We start from the raw sequence: 18,570 nt of genomic DNA, 5'->3' as shown, positions 1-18,570 counted from the left end.
ACTCTTCCTCCCTTACAGTGTTTGACAGTCATGACATTAAAAAATGGGGACCATATTTGTAGCTCACACCTTCTTATTTAGCAGCGCTGTCTTTTGAAATAGTCGTAAAAAGCCGCAGTCTGGAGCTCCGTCTTACCATAAAGCAAACAAAAAGTATATCCATCACATTTGTCCAAAATGTGCATGTATAAAAAAATATAATCAAGCAATGTGCCTGCAGTTAACACTGAATGTAAAAGTAGAATTAAACAAAAACAAAGTTTACCTGCACTCTTATTATAGGGACAGTGATTTTTTTGCATTATTCCACACAGTGGTTGATACATACTGGTGCATTTCTCATACATTGTGTTTTTGTGTCTGGTGGAGCTACTTTGCTTGTTGCAGGAGTTAAGGAACATGTTTATCAAACCTCTCCAAGGGAGAAATCTGTTCTGACTGGCCCAGCATTCTGAGAGTGGCAGATTTCTGATCCTGCTTTTTGTAAAAGTATTTTATCATCCTTCCTAAGGAAGGAAAATCATCTGTATCCACTCAAGAGCTGCCGAGCTGCTGCTGACTTTGTAGGACTTCCCAGCAGGTCAGCATTGACGGGACAAATATCTGCATGTGCTTTAACTGATGTGGAAATACCACGTCAAACTCTTTTAAAGAAATGAATTGCTCTTTGTCAAAGGTAGGGATTTCATTGGCACTTCTTGTGGCTGATTTTGTCAGCGTGTACAAAATTTAGTTCCTAATGTGTAATTGGAAGCAAGAGTCTACAGTTAGGATTTAAATAGCTTAAAACTCTATTTTTACTGCCCATGCAACTCTAACCCAATGTAGTGTGGTTAAAATACTTGGCGTACTATTAATATGAATAATATTTTACACAATCTGTCGCTGAATTCTGTATGTATTGCTCACATAATTCCACCATATTACTGCTAAATCAAAAACACAGCATCAGTACATTGTTTTATCAGCCTGGTACACATTTCACATCACGTTTATCCTCTTTTTGCCTTTTATAGATTTTTTTAAAATAAAAAACTAAGAGGTAATTTATTTATATCATTTCATTCTGCATGTAGAAAGCCTGTGTTCTTGTCCAGCCAAACTGGTGTCATGTGGTGACCTTCTGACTGGTTAAGTGCTTATTGTGCCGGTTGGCTGCCAGCTGATGCTTTGCACAGTTTTAGAGGATGAGACCAAGTTACGATCCAAGCACAATTGCATGGCATTATTTTAACTGACAAAATGAGGGAGGGGAGAGAGGGAGGAGACGTAGTGGGATAAAGGGAGGTCATGTTTCCCCGAGAAATGTTCTGCTAGTGGGTGGGAAGTCCAGCAGGAATGGATGCTGGTGGTGAAACTCGGTTTAGAAAGAGGTCGTACAGGTTTGAAAAACTAACTGTATATCCTTGATTCCTTTTAAGATGTTTTATTTGTTGGTCTTCATAGTTTACAGTGAGCATGACAATGATGTAAATTAATGTTATTATTCCTATGATCTTCAAATGAATAGAAAACAAATGGCTGTCCAGATGGCATTAACCTTGTGCTGGTTGAAGAATGATTATGAAGCAGAGAAACAGTGGGATGAAGAGAAAAACAGAAACCTGCAGATATCACAATAGAGACAGGAAGGGAAGCAGAAGTGATAGACAGAACCAAATAGATCAATAAAAACATGAAAGGATGGTTTTTTTTAACTGTCAGTTCTAAAACGAAGTAACTGAGCCTAGAGATCTTCAAAACACAGACCAGACTAAAACTCTGTGGCGTCTCTGTGATTTCCTTTGTTGTGTCTTTAGTTCAGAAGGTGAGATCTGATAAACTGTTAGACCAGCAGTCCTAAACTCAGTATTTAACCCATTTGCTGCTCCTGTCACATTTTTACTGACTGTGGGCTTATTATTCACTACAATATAAAGTTCTGCACCTCTATGGAAACAGTGCATCCATGGCAAGTCAAAAAAATCTCTTCTGTACAGTATAATAAATCTGTAATGCCAAAGAATACAAAAAATTGAATCTCTTTTATTGTTTGAAAAATCTGGAATCGACTCATACAAAATTTTCTATTGGCTGTAAAATGAAAACTCTAGATACTATAGATATTTTACTACTTTAATTTTTATATTTGCTTCTGTACTTGTCTTCTCTCTGCTCTGTCCAAACAGGACGCCACAGATAAGTAGTTCAGTATCCGATGGTTCTATGTGTTTTCATGATTTTTGGCTCTAATAAATGCTGTAATTTTAGCACATTTGTAAAGACCACATGCCTTTCATGAAGTTCAGAAGGTTAAAAAGCATTCTGTAAACTCAGTTACAAACCCCTGGAGTGACCTGTTAACCAATTAATATGTCATGTTTTCGCACATTTATCAGAGTTAGCGGTTAGCCACTTATTAGTCATCATGGAAAATGTCTTCAGGATAATTAAATGGAAGGATTGTCCATGTAAATGGTGCCTCATAGTTGGCTGGGTTTACTGCAGACTATGGATGTCATGATACCAGTGAATTCCATTCATTCTTGATAGACGATTTATTAGAAAAATCATGCTATCAGATATGTTTGAAAATGAGCAGTTACCTTATTGTGTTGCTGCTCACATGCTGTGCTAACACAGAACAGACTAAACTGTGATGATGTTAGCCTGTAAGCAGCACCTAGCTCACGTTAGCCTAAACAGCGATCGCTAACGATAGCCTCTGTTAACAGTGGATGAGGACCACTGCAGCAACAGATGCAGCCTTCACAGTTTACAGACAATAATGTTTACATTTTAGTGAACTAAAAATTGCAAACATATGTATAAAGTCAATCCATCCTCATTAGGGTCACGGGGGCCTGGAGTCTATCCCAGCTGACTGAGGGTGAAGGCAGGCGACACCTGGACAGGTAACAGTCTATCACAGGGCTACACATAGAGACAAACAACTCACGTTCACACCTACGAACAATTTAGAATCACCAGTTAACCTCAGCATGTTTGTGGACTGTGGGAGGAAGCTGGAGAACCTGGAGAAAACCCACACATGTACAGGGAGAACGTGGAAACTCCATGCAGGAAGATCCCAGGACCAGACCGGGGATCTTCTTGGTCTGAGGCACTTGTATAAAGTGACAACTGAAACTTTCTTAGCTTAAAATCTCGGTGCAGATGTGGATGTCTGTCTTTGAGCTGCATAGATTAGTTCTGGACATATTCTCCTTTCATTCAAAATGTGACAGTTTGCGTTCTGGACTTGTGTTGTCTGTAATTTGTCCCTGATCATCAGCTAAGACACTGAATATCTCCACACACCAACTGGTGGTTGTTCTTCGTCTGACCTGTTGCACTTGCTGCAACTAGTGCACACGTCGCTGTTGTCCCATGTCTCTGGTACATATGACATCGACAGGACTTTTGGTACCATAGAAAAACAAGTCCTGTCATGTTTTATGAATTTTTGCATCTGCTTACTATTCAGAATTATTGGTTCTCATAACTGCATGGAGAGAAAATAACTGACTGCTGATAGACATGTAGCAAAATTTGGGGGATCTGAATATTCGGATCTGAAGATGAATATTCGGATGCCGCCATCATGACCGAATATTCGGATATTCGGGTCCAGCCCTACTATATATGCTGACATCATGAGCTAAACAAGCTTTCAAGCATTTCCACCTTGAAGCTGCAGTGTACTGAAGACCACCTCATTTCATCTATGAAATATTTGGACAAACTTAATGGAATGACTTGTTTTGACAGTTAGTTTTTAGGGGTTTGATCGATGCCAGGAGAAGGATTTAAAGACCCGGTGAAAAGAAAAGAGGCTTGTACCTGTTGTCTGATTTTAAATTTGGGAAATGAAGTATTGACCGAGCAGTTTCTGTACCTGTGATGAGTTGCCCTGTTCATCAGATTAGTAAACCTTTACCTGAAGGTCTTACCAGCTAGTATTTCTACAGTTTACCAGTCAGTCTCAGCTTTTGGAACCATTTTATTCTTTTAACATTTTTCAGATCATTCTGATGTCAACACAGTTGTTTTTTGCATAAACATTTGCTGAGTTCAGTGTCAGTGCATGTGTTTTCTCTGTGGAGCTGCTGCGCCATAATTGACAGTGTTGATGCTGAAAATGTGTCAGCATCACTAAGTCCAACTCTGTGCAGTGTAAAGGTTTCTAAAGACCCAAGTTGGCTTCTCTTCTGCTCCCTGTGCTCACATATACTGTATTTTATTACAGATGAATTCCCTAAAAAGCTGTTTCATTCACATATTTCTCTGTTTCTGTTATCAGACAACGAAATGGGTAAGAAATAGTGACTGAAACAAGGCTCAGTCAGATTCCAGGTTCACCAGCAGTCAACATTTAAAAAGAAATCAAAAAGCGCATTGGCCTGTTTTCAACATGTTAGGTTATCTAGCAATACTTTGGTTTTAGTGGTACACCTTGTCCTACATGCCTAATCAGTTGTGAAAGTTTAATGCCAATAACTTTTTCTTTATTGTGAACAAGTTTACAGTGGGGATCGAAAGTTTGGGCACCCCAGGTAAAAACTTGTGTTAATGTGCACAAAGAAGCCAAGGAAAGATGGAAAAATCTCCAAAAGGCATCAAATTACAGATAAGACATTCTTATAACATGTCAAAAAAAGTTAGATTTTATTTCCATCATTTACACTTTCAAAATAACAGAAAACACAATAATGGCGTCTGCAAATGTTTGGGCACCCTGCAGAGTTAATACCTTGTACTGCCCCCTTTGGCAAGTATCACAGCTTGTAAACACTTTTTGTAGCCAGTTAAAAGTCTTTCAATTCTTGTTTGAGGTATCTTGGCCCATTCTTCCTTACAAAAGTCTTCCAGTTCTTTGAGATTTCTGGGCTGTCTGTCACGCACTGCTCTTTTAAGGTCTATCCATAGATTTTCGATGATGTTGAGGTCAGGAGATTGTGAAGGCCATGGCAAAACCTTCAGTTTGATGTAATCCACCGTGCATTTTGAGGTGTGTTTAGGATCATTATCCATTTGTAGAAGCCATCCTGTCTTTAACTTCAGCTTTTTCACAGATGGCATCAAGTTAGCATCCAAAATTTGCTGAAATTTTATTGAATCCATTTTTCCTTCTACTCATGAAATGTTCCCTGTGCCACTGGCTGCAATACAACCCCAAAGCATGACTGATCCACCCCCATGCTTAACAGTTGGACAGAGGTTCTTTTCATTAAATTCTGTGCCCTTTCTTCTCCAAACGTACCTTTGCTCATTGCGGCCAAAAAGTTCTATTTTAACCTCATCGGTCCACAGAACTTGTTTCCAAAATGCATCAGGCTTGTCTATATGTTCATTTGCAAACTTCAAACGCTGATTTTTGTGGTGAGGATGCAGAAGAGGTTTTCTTCTGATGACTCTTCCATCAAGACCATATTTGTACAAGTATCTCTTTATAGTGGAATAGTGTACCACAACACCAGTGTCTGCCAGATCTTTCTGGAGGGATCATACAGTCAAACGTGGGTTTTGACTTGCTTTTCTCACAATCCTCCGAGCTGTTCTGTCTGATATTTTTCTTGGTCTTCCAGATCTTGCTTTAACTTCCACTGTTCCTGATAACTGCCATTTCTTAATTACATTCTGAACAGAGGATATTGGCATCTGAAAACGCTTTGCTATCTTCTTATAGACTTCTCCTGCTTTGTGAGAATCAACTATTTTCAGTTTCAGTGTTCTAGACAACTGCTTAGAAAAACCCATGGTGCTGATTGTTGGGGTAAGGTGGGCATTTAAAACCTTTGAGATTGACATCACCTGGTCTTTCCAGACGATGATTGTGAACAATCCATGACACTGTCAGGTCTCAGCTTTCCAAAGGGGGCGGTGATGCTATAAACGCTGCAGGGTGCCCAAACTTTTGCAGACGCCATTATTGTGTCTTCTGTTATTTTGAAAGTGTAAATGATGGAAATAAAGTCTAACTTTTTTTGACGTTATAAGAATGTCTCATCTGTAATTTGATGCCTTTTGGAGATTTTTCCATCTTTCCTTGGCTTCTTTATGCACATTAATACAAATTTATACTTGGGGTGCCCAAACTTTCGATCCCCACTGTATATATAATATATCTATGTATTATCATTATTCTGTACCCTTGTAACATGTACTTCAATATGCCTTAGAGAATATCATCAGTTGACTTCTGCATTGTCAGTTTTTTGTTTGTTTGCTCTGAGCTTGTACTTTCCACCCGTGATCAGAGACTGTCTGATCTACTTTTCCAGTATTAATGATTCTGAATCAATGGCAAATTGCAATATAGGAGTGACATTTTTAATCTTTATAATATTACATTTCTAATAGTTGATTCAACATTGTTGTTTACACTTAGTTTCAAGTTTCAAAAAAGCATGCTGAAAGTGAATCAACAAGCAATTTCTTCAAAACAGGTTATCCAGGAGACTGTTTGATAGATGAATCTAAAAATTCACGAAAGCCTTAATACATGTCCATATTTTATGCTATAAAACATTCAGGCAAACCAGAGAAGGTCAAGCAGAAATTGCTCTAAAAATGTGATGATTTGACTCTATTGCTTCTTGGTTGTGTGACATGTGATGCTCTGAAGCAGACAGAGGCCAGTATGTGAAGTGCTTCATACACATGACTTTCCCTGGACTGAGACTAACCCTCCGTCTGTTGCTCTCAGGTGGATGATGTCATGCTTTCTGTGTTGGTGTGTGAGACACACCAGTGTAGTGCAAGTGTGTGAGAGCCATATGTGACACATAGTGTGTCTGTGTGTGTTGTTGCTGGGTGAAAAGCTCTATAGTTAGGTCTGTCCCTCCCTATCTCCAGGTTACCATGGGGACATGAGGTAAATGTCTGTGTGTGTGTTATAGCTATCATGAGCTGTGAATCGTTAGCTCTTTCTAGCAGTCGGATAAACAGTGAACCAGTCGATGTCAGCGTCTCTCTCTCTCTCTCTCTCTCTGCCTGTTTCTTGTTTTTGCTTTTTCCTCCTTCAGTCCCTCTCCTCCCTGCTCAGTCGGTGTCTCTCTGTGCTAGAAGGACAGAGCCTTTCAGTCATGACGGAGAGCTGATGAATGAATCCTGGACCGACAGACAGACAGGCCTCAGGCATCCAGATCAGATCGCTTTCTCTCTGTGTGTTTGTGTGTGTGTGTGTGTGTGTTTGTGTGAGAGTGTGTGTGTGGGTGTGTGTGAGCGCATGCAGTGTAATTTTATATCTACTGTGTCCTTGTGGTTTTTTTTTGTATCAGCGTTTTATTTGTGTGCTGGGTCTCTGTGTGAATGCAGGCTTTTAATCTTGGTGTTTATCTGTACACACACAGTGTTTGGCTGCGTGTGTTTTGCTCGACTTATGTGATCATATGAATGAATGAAACGATTGTAGATGTGATTCTTGCTGTTGGTTTGTGCCTTGTCCTCGTGGATTCCTTCTGCTTTAAATGTTGCTGTTGAAGGGAAAGTAGGGACTCAGTTATGAGTAGAGTACAGCTGAACGATACAAAGCAGTATGCAGAAACAAATCATGTTGGGTTTTTGAGAGTTAAAATCCCCCACAAAATCCCTTGCAGCCTTTTTCCTCCAAAATCACCATCGTAATTGTTGAAATGTTCTTTGGTAGGATACAGTGAATGGGGTCTTCAGTTGCTGGTGCTGATACTTAGAGAGCATTGATGGTTTGTAAATACTGCCAGTATCATGTTGTTGTTATTTGCTTAGTTTTTTTGTATTTGATAAAATACAACAATAGCAACAAATGAGATGCAGAAATGCTGGACTTTAGTGAACAACCGCATTGTCTTTGTTTGCTTTAATAGATCTGCTCTCTGTTAGCAGAGCACTTATTTTAAATTTAAAAAAATGTGCCAGATAAATGAATATCGACAGGGATTCAACAAAACAAAACTAACTAAAAAAACCAACTGTGTGGAACATCCACCTCTTTGGTCAACGCTGCAGTATCTTAACAACTTTTGGTCATTAAATTTGGCCAAACATTCATTGTCGCCAGAAGATGAAGCCTCCTGAGTTGTCTATCTGTCTATTACTATTGCTGTAATAGTGTACTTTACTGTATTCTATTGAAACTATGTCGTCTCACTGGCTGATTGTGACGGTGGATAATGTTTCCCATCATCCTGTGGCTTTATCTCCCTTCTCATAAGATTTTAGCTGGACTTTTCTGCTCGTGATTTTTGTATTATTTATGTTTTTGTTTTATCGCATCATTCAAATGATTCTCACTTGTTGTGTTTGTGTGTTTCAGTTCTACCTGCAGGACACTAAAAGCAGCAACGGGACGTTCATCAACAGCCAGAGGTTGAGTCGCGGCTCAGAGGAGAGTCCACCCTGCGAAGTCCTCTCCGGCGACATCATTCAGTTTGGCGTCGACGTCACTGAGAACACACGCAAAGGTACACGCACATACAATGTAGAATTACTAGTAGAATAGGGCTGCGACTTTCAGTCAGTTACTTGTTTGGTCTATGGAATATCAGAAAATGGTGACAAATGTTGGTCAGTGTTTCTTAACGCCCAGGATGATGTTCTCAAGTGGCTTGTTTTGTCCACAGCTGTAAAGGAACCAGGATATATTCAAATAAACAAGCTTCAATCACATCAAAAACTACAGTTGATATAGATGTGCAGAACAGTAACTTAAGGCTCTAGTCAAAGAAAATCTTCATCGACTGAGATTATACCTACTGCTGTAGAAAAAAGCTTTTCTAGATGAGCTAAACTGGCCACAGTGCATTGAGTGCACTCTGAACTTTCAGCCTTATGAGCCTAAATAAATTAGAAATAAACATACAAAGCTAGTATTTTCAGCAAATTAAATTGTAGCATGGTTATTTTATACTGCAATGATGACAACAGATCAGTGTGTACCTGCCCATTTTTACATGAGAACTGCATCAGCTAGTGATTCCAGGCAGAAGAATTATTGAAGAATAGAACAGAAGAATTAGCTGCTGTTTTTAGATGAACTGTAAAGTTTCTTGTTAAGCTGTGATATGCAAACTGATGACATCTGGCTATCTGTTTGAACAAAATGCAGCCATTCCAATGACTGCTTTGACACAGAGTCCAATATTTTAGAGCTGACTCTGAGAAAAGTCTGAATAAGTTAGACTTGGTAGTCTCCATTAGGGTTCAAAGTTTTACAGGCAGTCAGTTCCTCCTGATGTAAAATAATGGATTAATCCCTGGAAGACCATTGATGTAACACTTTTCTATTTATGAAAATAACACCAGCGATTGTCTAGATGAAAGCATATCAACCAAGCAGACAGGCTGGATGCTAGGGCTGCCACTAATGACGAATCGATGAATCGTCTGAGCACGATACGTCATCAAACGCGGAAGTGAGTGTGCAATGCAACAGAAATCACCGTCCGAGTGGAGCACGGAACACGGACAGACATGCGCGCTGCATCATACATATATAGTATATGCACGATAAAACGCGGATGTCCGCGCTGTATCGTGCATATATAATATATGCACAATACAGCGCGGATGTCTGTCCGTGTTCCGTGCTCCGCTCGGACGGTGATTTCTGTTGCATTGTGCGCTCACTTCCGCTTTTGATGACGTATCGTGCTCAGGCGATTCATCGATTCGTCATTAGTGGCAGCCCTACTGGATACTAATGTAAACGAGTAGAAGGAAATGCATCACATGAAAAACACCTGCAGCATGTTTAGCCAAGTGGTTCTTTGAGTTAAAATGAGGTAATTTGTTAACAGGTGAAAGGATACACAACCATTAATGTTGTTATCTAAAGCCCTTTTTTGTCCTCTCTTAACCTCTGTTTGAGCTGTCCTGTGTAATCAGAGGGTAGATTAATTGTTGGTGTGAAGGGATTGAAATGCTGTGTCCTTTGAATAAAACTGTGAGGACGAAACGCAGCAGGAAAAGTTTGAGGCATCGAACTATGCACTAACTGCTCATGTTTCTACTGAACATATCAGTCATGGAATAATTTTGAAAACAGCTTATCTTGTCAGGGGCGTTGCAGTTCAGGCCTCCCACATCACAAAAGCTGTGATTTCTGTCCATAACTCTGTCTTAATGAGCTTTAACCTGCATCACTGTGGATCTGAGAGGTGAACAGGTGGCAGCAGGTGATGATGCAGAACTTTTACCTTGACAGTCTTCTGACATGATGCAGCTTCACAACCATTAACCAGTGTTTTCTGTCTGTGTCTCCAGTCACTCATGGCTGCATCGTGTCAACAATCAAACTCTTCCTACCTGATGGGATGGAGGCACGCCGACGAAGCGAGTAAGCACTGATCTATGAAGCTTTTATACTAATCACCTGTAAATTTTAAGTTGCCACTAAACTTCCTCTATGGTTAAAGGACTTAAATGGAAGCTGGTTATCTGTTTCTGTTTAATACATTATAATTAGACAGAAAGGTCATTCCATCTTAAATTTGCTCCACCAGCTCTGATTTGCTTGAAACTATTTTATCACATACTATAGGTATTTAAAATGGTATTTTGAACTTTTTAGATGTATTTATCAAGTATGTTGCAAGATCATTTTTTAAAAGGAACTGCCCAATGACTCAGTTTCAGCTATGTGGGGTCTGAAAATGAAAAATGTGCAAATGGTTAAAATACATACCTAGTTCTAACCTCTGCATTCTAATTTTGTTGTTAAATGTTCTCAAGGACGGGACTTTTCAGTAGGATTTACTTCATTTTCATAATTGAGCTCCTCCTAATCTCGGATCTACTCTCTACTGGTCCAGTACTGTAGATTCTGAATCAATGGAATAATGTGAAATAAAGTGAGATTTTATCTTTCATAATCTGCACACAGACACATCCAAATGCTCTGCTTGCATAGTGATGTGGTTTATGACAGTCTAATTGTTCATGAGGAAAGCTGTTGATTTAGGTGAGTTTGTGTTGACGTGTGTGATCTGTGTGATAACCATTTAAAATCTTAAAATGGTTATTGGATGTTTAGATTCAGAGTTTTGCAGAATGAATGGTGTTGTGTTGACAAACTATAATACAGAAAAAGACATTTCATCAACAGCAATAAGGCAGTTGTTCAACAAGCTGCTCGATGGTTTCACTGAGATGCAAACCACTTTGAAAACATGTACCAAAAAGTTAGGTTCCATGACCAAAGCCTGGTCTGCTGCCTTCCCGGCTCACAAACAGCCCATTGGACCGTGTTGATGGAGCTTCTTCATCCTCCGTTGCTCTCCTTGTGACTTCTGTGCAGGTCTTCAGGGCCATGCTAGTCTGTGGCTCCAGACCTCTCCTGGTAGAGGCTGCCGCAGACTTTACCATCTAAAAACACCCTCAACCCCGTGTCCCTCACCACTTCTAGCTAAACCATGAACCCACAGCCTGTTTCAAGGATTGACAGACTTTTGTCAGTGTACAGGCAGAGACCATTGTGAGTCTCTATCTGTTTCCACCTGGTCCAGGCCAGCCAGTCTGAGCCTTACGGAACCTTATGGTGCCACCACGTCCCCCCTCGTTGTCCTCCATATGCTTCAGGGTTTTACTTACTTTCTTTAGTTAATGCTTATCGAGCTATCATCATTCCATTCACCTCATTCATTTTCATTTTTGTGTTGAAACTTTTTTTATTTATGTGTGATTTCCATCACTCTGTTAACATAAAATGTGTTAAATTCAAAATAAGGTGATTCAATTCAAAATAAACCTTTTTTTCCTGCTGGTTTTGTTAAAAATAGGTCTTTAAAATGATCATCAATTAGCAATACTGACTGAAATTAAACATCTTATCATGACAAATTTATCAGTGACACTGTAAAAAAGAATTTTTTTTAGCTGATTTCTATAACAACGTGCAGTTATTTTACAGATTGCCATCTTTTGTTGAATTACAGATAATAACCAGGGAAATCACAGAAAAAGAGTTTAAATTTGCTAGTTAATCATAAAAAGCAGCAACAAAGCAAATGTTACTACCATCCATATCAAGGTTTTCCAAAATGATACTTTACCTTTGACTGTAAAATTACATTATTTTTAATGTATTAAGATCAGGAAAAACAAGATTATTTATTATTATTATATCTGGACATTTGCTGTTTTTCAAAAGAAAAATTATTTAAATGAAAGATTCCCTGTTACTATTACAGATAGTATCTAATAATATGACAGAAAAAGGTATTAATTTGCATGTTGACTCACACACAGTCCAAATCCGTATATATTGTCCACTTCAAAGTCTGTATTTTTATAAATAGTAATTTGTCCTTTTACTGTGCGTGACCATAAAATGACGTTGCATTAGATCATGAATTCAAATCACTCAAAAATATCAGTATTTTACAGATATTTGCTGCTATTTTTTATTATTTTGTTTTGACAGTTTTTTTTTAACATTACTGTATTCCAGCATTTGTTAACAAACCTTTTCTGGCACCAGATTTTCCCAGTTGTTTTTAGGAGATTTTATTGATTAGATTTTTTACAGTGGATGTAGCTGAGCAGCAGCTGACTCAGCATGGAGCTGAGCCCACCGGTGTGTTTTGTGTCCATATAATGCAGAATGTGTGCATTGCTGATGCCGGGTCATGGTGCTGTGGTGGAAAGTGCCATCTGTTGCCCTGCTGTCCAGCTTTCTGTCTGGAAATGGCAGACGAGCATCTTGACCGGCATGAATTTAGAATGGAACAGAGTCTGGTGGTTTGCTGTCAGTATTGACAAATAAAGAATTGATGTTTTAGAACTTAACATCATCTCACCAGAAGTTTGTCACGGACAGAGTTGGTCTTCAGGAGCATTTTATTACATCTCAATTTTGAATCACATCTACATATCAAGTCCAAATCCATTTTGATAGATTGAAGATCATTAAGCAGGATTCCACAGTAGCGTTGTCACTGGTAGCACAGCTGTACTACTTCCAGTTTAGTTTTGTTTCCATCATAAAGATCCGTACATTCCATCCCATGTATGCGCTGTGTGAACACAGTCTTCATTTCAGCTGAAAAGTCAGAATTTTTGTTGCAACCGTGTCACTAATGGATTCACATAAATGATGTCATTTTAAGTTGTTTTTTTCTTCTTTTTTAATGATAGCATGCCATTCAAGTGTATTGGTGGGATTCGAAGTTCAGTGAGTTCATTTAACGTTGTTAAAATAAAATGTTAGTGGTTGTCAGTGTTTGATTTTTCAATACACAGGAAGTTCCACCATCGTAAACATACACTTCAGTGATGACACGTAAGATCTCAGATTCACATGTTAGAAGAACTTCCTTCAACAAGAAAGGTATCAGGAAAATTACAATTATTTTATCAAGCATAACTCAATTTATTGTGTTTAGGTCTAGGCAGCTCTGTCTCTCGTGAAGTGCAGCTGCAAAGAGAGTGATGTGAAGCTAAATGACACAGATTTATTAATAGCTGAAGAATGTCTGTCTCCCCAGCGTTAGCAGGAGCCATCTGGAGGTCTGCCAGATACAGTTCTGTAAAGTTGCCCCCTGGGTGTGAGCAAAAATCTGTGTTCATTGACAAGTTCATTCAATGCTACATCTGTAGGTGTGAATCTGGAGCAAAAGAAAAAATTATTGCCCTTTTTAATTTTGCATTCAGCTCTTAAAGTAGTCTTTTTAATACCAGCAGCCCCCTGCCACCGTTTCCATTAGTGACAGAATACTAAGACCAGCGTGTCAAATGAAGCTCTGTTATTGTGTTTTCCATCTAATATGAAACGTCTGCTGTCACATCATGACTTGGAATGTGCCCAAAAATGTTTGAAAATGTGCAGCAGCAGCAGTTTCAGCTTTTGTGATTGTGTTGAAGTCATTTTCTCACATTATTGTTCACGTGGTGACACATGCACAGATCCAGTGCAGGGTATGTTGTTTGGGCATGTCATAGTAAGTTGTAAATTAAAACCCAAAGCCGCCAGGCGGGTTTGACAGGCCTTTTATCTTTATTTAAAAATGTGTTAATTACGTCATTAATAGAGCTAGAAGCTGTAAAAAACGAAACAATCGTTGGATTTTTTAAAGCTTTTCAACCCTTCTTGATTGTATGACCTACGGTTCAGTTGAGAAAAACAACCCAATCTAACCTTAAAATTGTCATATTTTAACTAAATCAGTCTTTAGAATTTGACAAAAATATAACCTTTCTGCAGATCTTGACAAATACAGTAAAAATCTGCGCTACTTGGTGCATATTCAAAGTCATGACTGACTCTGCTCTTGCAGTCACAGAACAAAAAGATTTATTCAGCAGAACTCCAGGCTGTTTACACAGAACGACTGACCAGGAAAGACAACATCCTTGATCCATAAAATAAATGTAACCTGGTTCAAAAAAGGTTTACAGAGGAGCAAGTTGTTGAAAGATACATTGTGCGTGGTGAGATATCTTTCTAATATCGATGTGCAGAGTCGTGTGTAGAGGCTGTAAAAATGTGAATCTGTAGAATGTGGAACCACAGTTGTTTGTAATTAATTTGTCCGATAAACTTTCTCTTTTATCAGGGAATAATGCAGTCCAACCTGTTGATAGAACACCTGGTGTTTAGTTCCTCACAGTAGCTGTCCTTTGTTTCCTTATCAGTCTGTTAATCACCACCCATATTTCCTTCAAACACTTATTCATGGTCATGTGGTGCTTTGTTTTCAGAACCATTGCTCTTTTGAAAGTTGGTGGGACTTACATATGATAAGGCCGCCCCTCATAGAATGCCAGGTTAGTTTTCAGGACGCTTTAAGTCTCCCACACACCATAATGGTTGTATAGAACTGCAGCAGAGAGGAGTGTTTGATTCTTCACAGAGAGCAGGGGTGGAGCTACGCTAGCTTGCACAAGTTAAAGGAAGAAAAATCAGCTGTTTGGCTCTTAGGAGAGGAGGAGCAAAGAGTGGAAGGAAAGAAAGAAAGTTGTTATGTGTTATGGGATGACTTCACTTGCGCTGTGGAAAAATCAGCTGCTTGCCCTGAAACCACAAAAGAAAATGCAGTAAAAGGAAAGGGTTCTCACTGGAGCCGCCGAGTCAGGCAGAGATAGACCAAACGGTGAACCTTGCCCTGTGACACATCAGTGGCTGACACTCAGGAAGAACACCTTACAGGTAACGTCTCTGCTGTTTACGCTTTCAATCAGAACTTTTAGGCTCTAATGATCCCTGTCTGTCTGGGTCATGCTGCTGGCGTTTCATAGAGCCTTACAGCTGAAAACTGGCAAAACTTGGAGTTAAAACAAACAATCTAAATCTATAAAGCTGTATCTGTTCAAGTGGCACTGAGTGATCTATATCCTGTTGTAAAGTGAAGGCTAAAGTGTTTTGTTCAGGACACAGAGTTGATTTGTGGTTTGTTCTGGTGTCTGTTGGGTTTCTGAATGACCAAAGCTGGCAGCTGTATGGAAGGGTTCCTTCACTTTTTTAATGCCTCACATTCGGCAACCCACCATTTAATGCGTGATTTCTGAATTTCTGTCAGGCACATGTTGTCCTTCTGCACAAATCTGTAGCAAATGGGGATGTTTTCTGGGACAGGTCTGTCCTTCATCAACCCCCTCAACGGCAAGCAGTTTCTGGGCTTTATTTTTATTCACTGTGGGCCCATTTTTACTGCAGTATAAAGTCTTGCACCACTATGAACATCACAGCCGTGACTAAAAGTAGAGGCAAATCAGAAATGTCTTTTGTGCAGTATGACACAGAGGAAACAACAAAAGTCTTAAAATGCATTCATTTATTTCACCAAAATGTTAAAAATCATTGATTCAACTTCAACAGGTGTTACCAATACTAGAAAGAGGTAATTGGACATAATATAGATATTTTACCATGATGACTGCCCAGAAATGGTGGCTCCTATGTTATAGATTTACATATTTACTCTACAAGCTAGGCGTTTTACACATTATCTCCAGAGGTATTTCACCATGCAGAATGTATCAGCCTGCTCCCTTATATACCACTGTTATGCCATGGTGTATTTTTTATCGATCAAGTATGTTTTATTTTCCTCTTCTGTCTGGTCTCTCTAATTTATTTCATTACAAGACTCCTTTGTGCTCTGTGTAAACACAGCCTGCAGTTCAACCCAGTTCAGCCAAAAAATCGCTAATTTTTGTCATGTGACTGTTAAACATGGCTTCTTAGTTGCGATTTAGTTTTGTGTGTGTGCCTCTCCATCTCACCGAGTTTTAGGTTAATTGATTCAGCCAACATTTGTCCATCTCACATTACAAAACCTTAAGATTATTTAGTTTACGGTCATATAAAACAGAGAAAATCACCATTTCCTTACATTTTCCTTGATAAACAATTAGAATTTCAGAGATGCTATGTTTCAGCCGGGTCTACTTACCATTAATGTGTCTTGTGGTTCTGAATCTAATGCTAACTCTTGGAATTTTTTTTCATGCTTTGCCTACTTTGTAGAGATTTGGGGAAACTGAGTGCAGCTTGGAACAAATAACATGCAGCTTTTCAAAGAAAGTTCATTTAAGCATTTTTTTATCCTCAGGACAGTTAGATACAGACATCAGCTGCCTGAAAGGGAAAATTTGCATTTTGGATGCTTTCACTGAATCACCTGCAGCTCGATCAGTGCACACTGGTTTGTTCACATGTCTGAGGTTGACTTGAAAGACAAGAGGATATTTTGAAGACAGCTTACCTCTGTAAACTGGTGGTGTTCCTGCACTCATTGCTCTACTCCTGATTGAAGAGGAAAGTTGTTGCTGCAAAGAGTGGGACCTGATGACAGACTTAAAAAATCTCCATGTACGGTGAATCCCAGCTATGGAACCACCAGTCATGATCCTGTGGTTTCTGCATCCTGGAAATGGTGTTTCACCTTCCCAAAATCAAGTGACAGAAAAGACCAAGAGCGACTGGACTCATTGCTCAGCTAATGCAGTTAGCAAAATGTCCATACCAGTCAGCTAATTTTCTTTGGTTATAACAGAAATGATTGGTTGAAAAGGAAAAGTTTACTTTGAAAAGCTGCAGGGAGCTCATGCAAATTGAGCTGAAGAGTGCTGGTTAGCTTGACACTTAAAGCCATAATAGCCACATTAATGGTGGAAACATCAGGTTAAAATACAGTGGAACTCTCTTTTAAAAACTGTTGACTTACCTTGCTGGTAATTGACTAATCAGTGGATCCCTCAATGTTTCAGTTTTGTGAAATCTTATTTCAGAAATGTGATTGTTTCTCAAAAAAATCATTTTCTTTAATTTAAAAAACAGCTATTTTCTTTAAAAAAGAATATGTAAAGTGGGTCATTTAGATTTAGTAAAACTAACCTTACATAAAAGAACAAGCGAAGGACAGAGGGAATTTGGCAACATGTTTGATGGTAATGCTTCTGTAGTCTACAGACATTTTCAGTTAGTGCCTGATAAGAATGTAGAGCCACATGCAGGACAGATTAAAATGTTCTACAGAGCAGCTTCATATGTCCTCCAGGACAGGGCTGAACTGTGGTGTCACTGTAAAACCAACAGCAGAAATATCTGAGTGTGATGGAAACTACTGCCAGTGTTTTCCATCATCAGTGTCTGCTGGACTGCATGCCAGACACTCAGTTAGATCTCATGCTATGCCCTTTGGTCCATCTTTTTAAAAATGTGTTGATTTGGAGCAGTGCTGGTCTGGTCTCTACAGTCAGTGACTGAGTGTTGATCATGATACTGACAGATCTGCTTCAAACACCTGCTGTGGAGCTTTAACTGCACTTTACTTTCCACCACATTCTGAAGTCTGACAATTTCTTCATCTCTACAGGCCTCATTGTTTTTAGTTGTTTTTCTCACAAACTGAAACAGTTTTTTTGGGAATGGACTTTTTCCCCCCCAGGGCCAGTAGCTATACTGGTAACCATGACAGACTGATAACAAATATTTGTTGTATATTAACACTATATATTAACACAAGGCGGCAGCAGAGAACCTGTCATCTTCATTAATAAGGATTACTGTTGCTTAATATATACAGTATATGAGAGTACTCTGTCTCACCGGGAAACCACTGGTGGAACCCCGTTTTTGGGGCATAGGTGTATACAGACGATCCTTGGTTTATGACGTCATTGACCTGCGGCGTTTCGTCGTTATGTCAGAACTGGTTATGTGGAACTAGTTGGCAAGCAGAGTGGATGAATACGTCGTCACAGACGCTATAAGACGGCTTTGTTTCCATTCTCCGGTTGTACGCCACCTTGGATTGTGTTACATTCACTAACTTTTTGTCCTTCATTATGGCTCCCAGTATAAGTCAGACTCTTCTGATGCTTGGAAGAAAAGGAAAGCCGTCTCCATGGAAGTGAAATTAGATAGAATAAAATGCTGGGAACAGGAAGAAAGACCGACCAACATGGGTCCAGTTGTAAAAACAGGTCAACATATTGTAGTGACCCTCTGTGATGAATGAGTGAGACTTTAAATGGTTCTCTGCTGGTTTATTGAACCTTCATACAGACTACTATGGACCGTAGCCAACGCCAGAATAACTAGAAAAACCCCATAACTTAGCTCCAGAATTAGCCACCGTTCCCAGCTCTCTCTACTGCTGACTCTCA

General features: G+C 39.2%; 1 protein-coding gene across 15 annotated transcripts in view; it reads left to right on the top strand.

Annotated features, from left to right (window-relative positions):
* slmapa (sarcolemma associated protein a) overlaps positions 1-18,570 on the top strand; it is a 75,922-nt gene that overhangs the window by 17,212 nt on the left and 40,140 nt on the right. For 14 of the 15 annotated variants that reach the window (XM_023281092.3, XM_023281090.3, XM_035953244.2 and 11 more), the window contains exons 2-3: positions 8,276-8,423; positions 10,225-10,297. In XM_023281092.3, coding sequence (XP_023136860.2) covers positions 8,276-8,423; positions 10,225-10,297 — 221 coding nt within the window. Of the gene's footprint in view, positions 1-8,275; positions 8,424-10,224; positions 10,298-14,926; positions 15,107-18,570 lie in introns of those variants that run through there. The other variant, XM_023281093.3, reaches the window with a different exon arrangement.

This window comes from Amphiprion ocellaris, chromosome 5 (assembly GCF_022539595.1).
Source record: "Amphiprion ocellaris isolate individual 3 ecotype Okinawa chromosome 5, ASM2253959v1, whole genome shotgun sequence".
In the NCBI taxonomy this organism is placed as follows: domain Eukaryota; kingdom Metazoa; phylum Chordata; class Actinopteri; family Pomacentridae; genus Amphiprion; species Amphiprion ocellaris.
The sequence above is the reverse complement of the archived record's forward strand: the minus strand, read 5'-3'. Positions and strand labels throughout refer to the sequence as shown.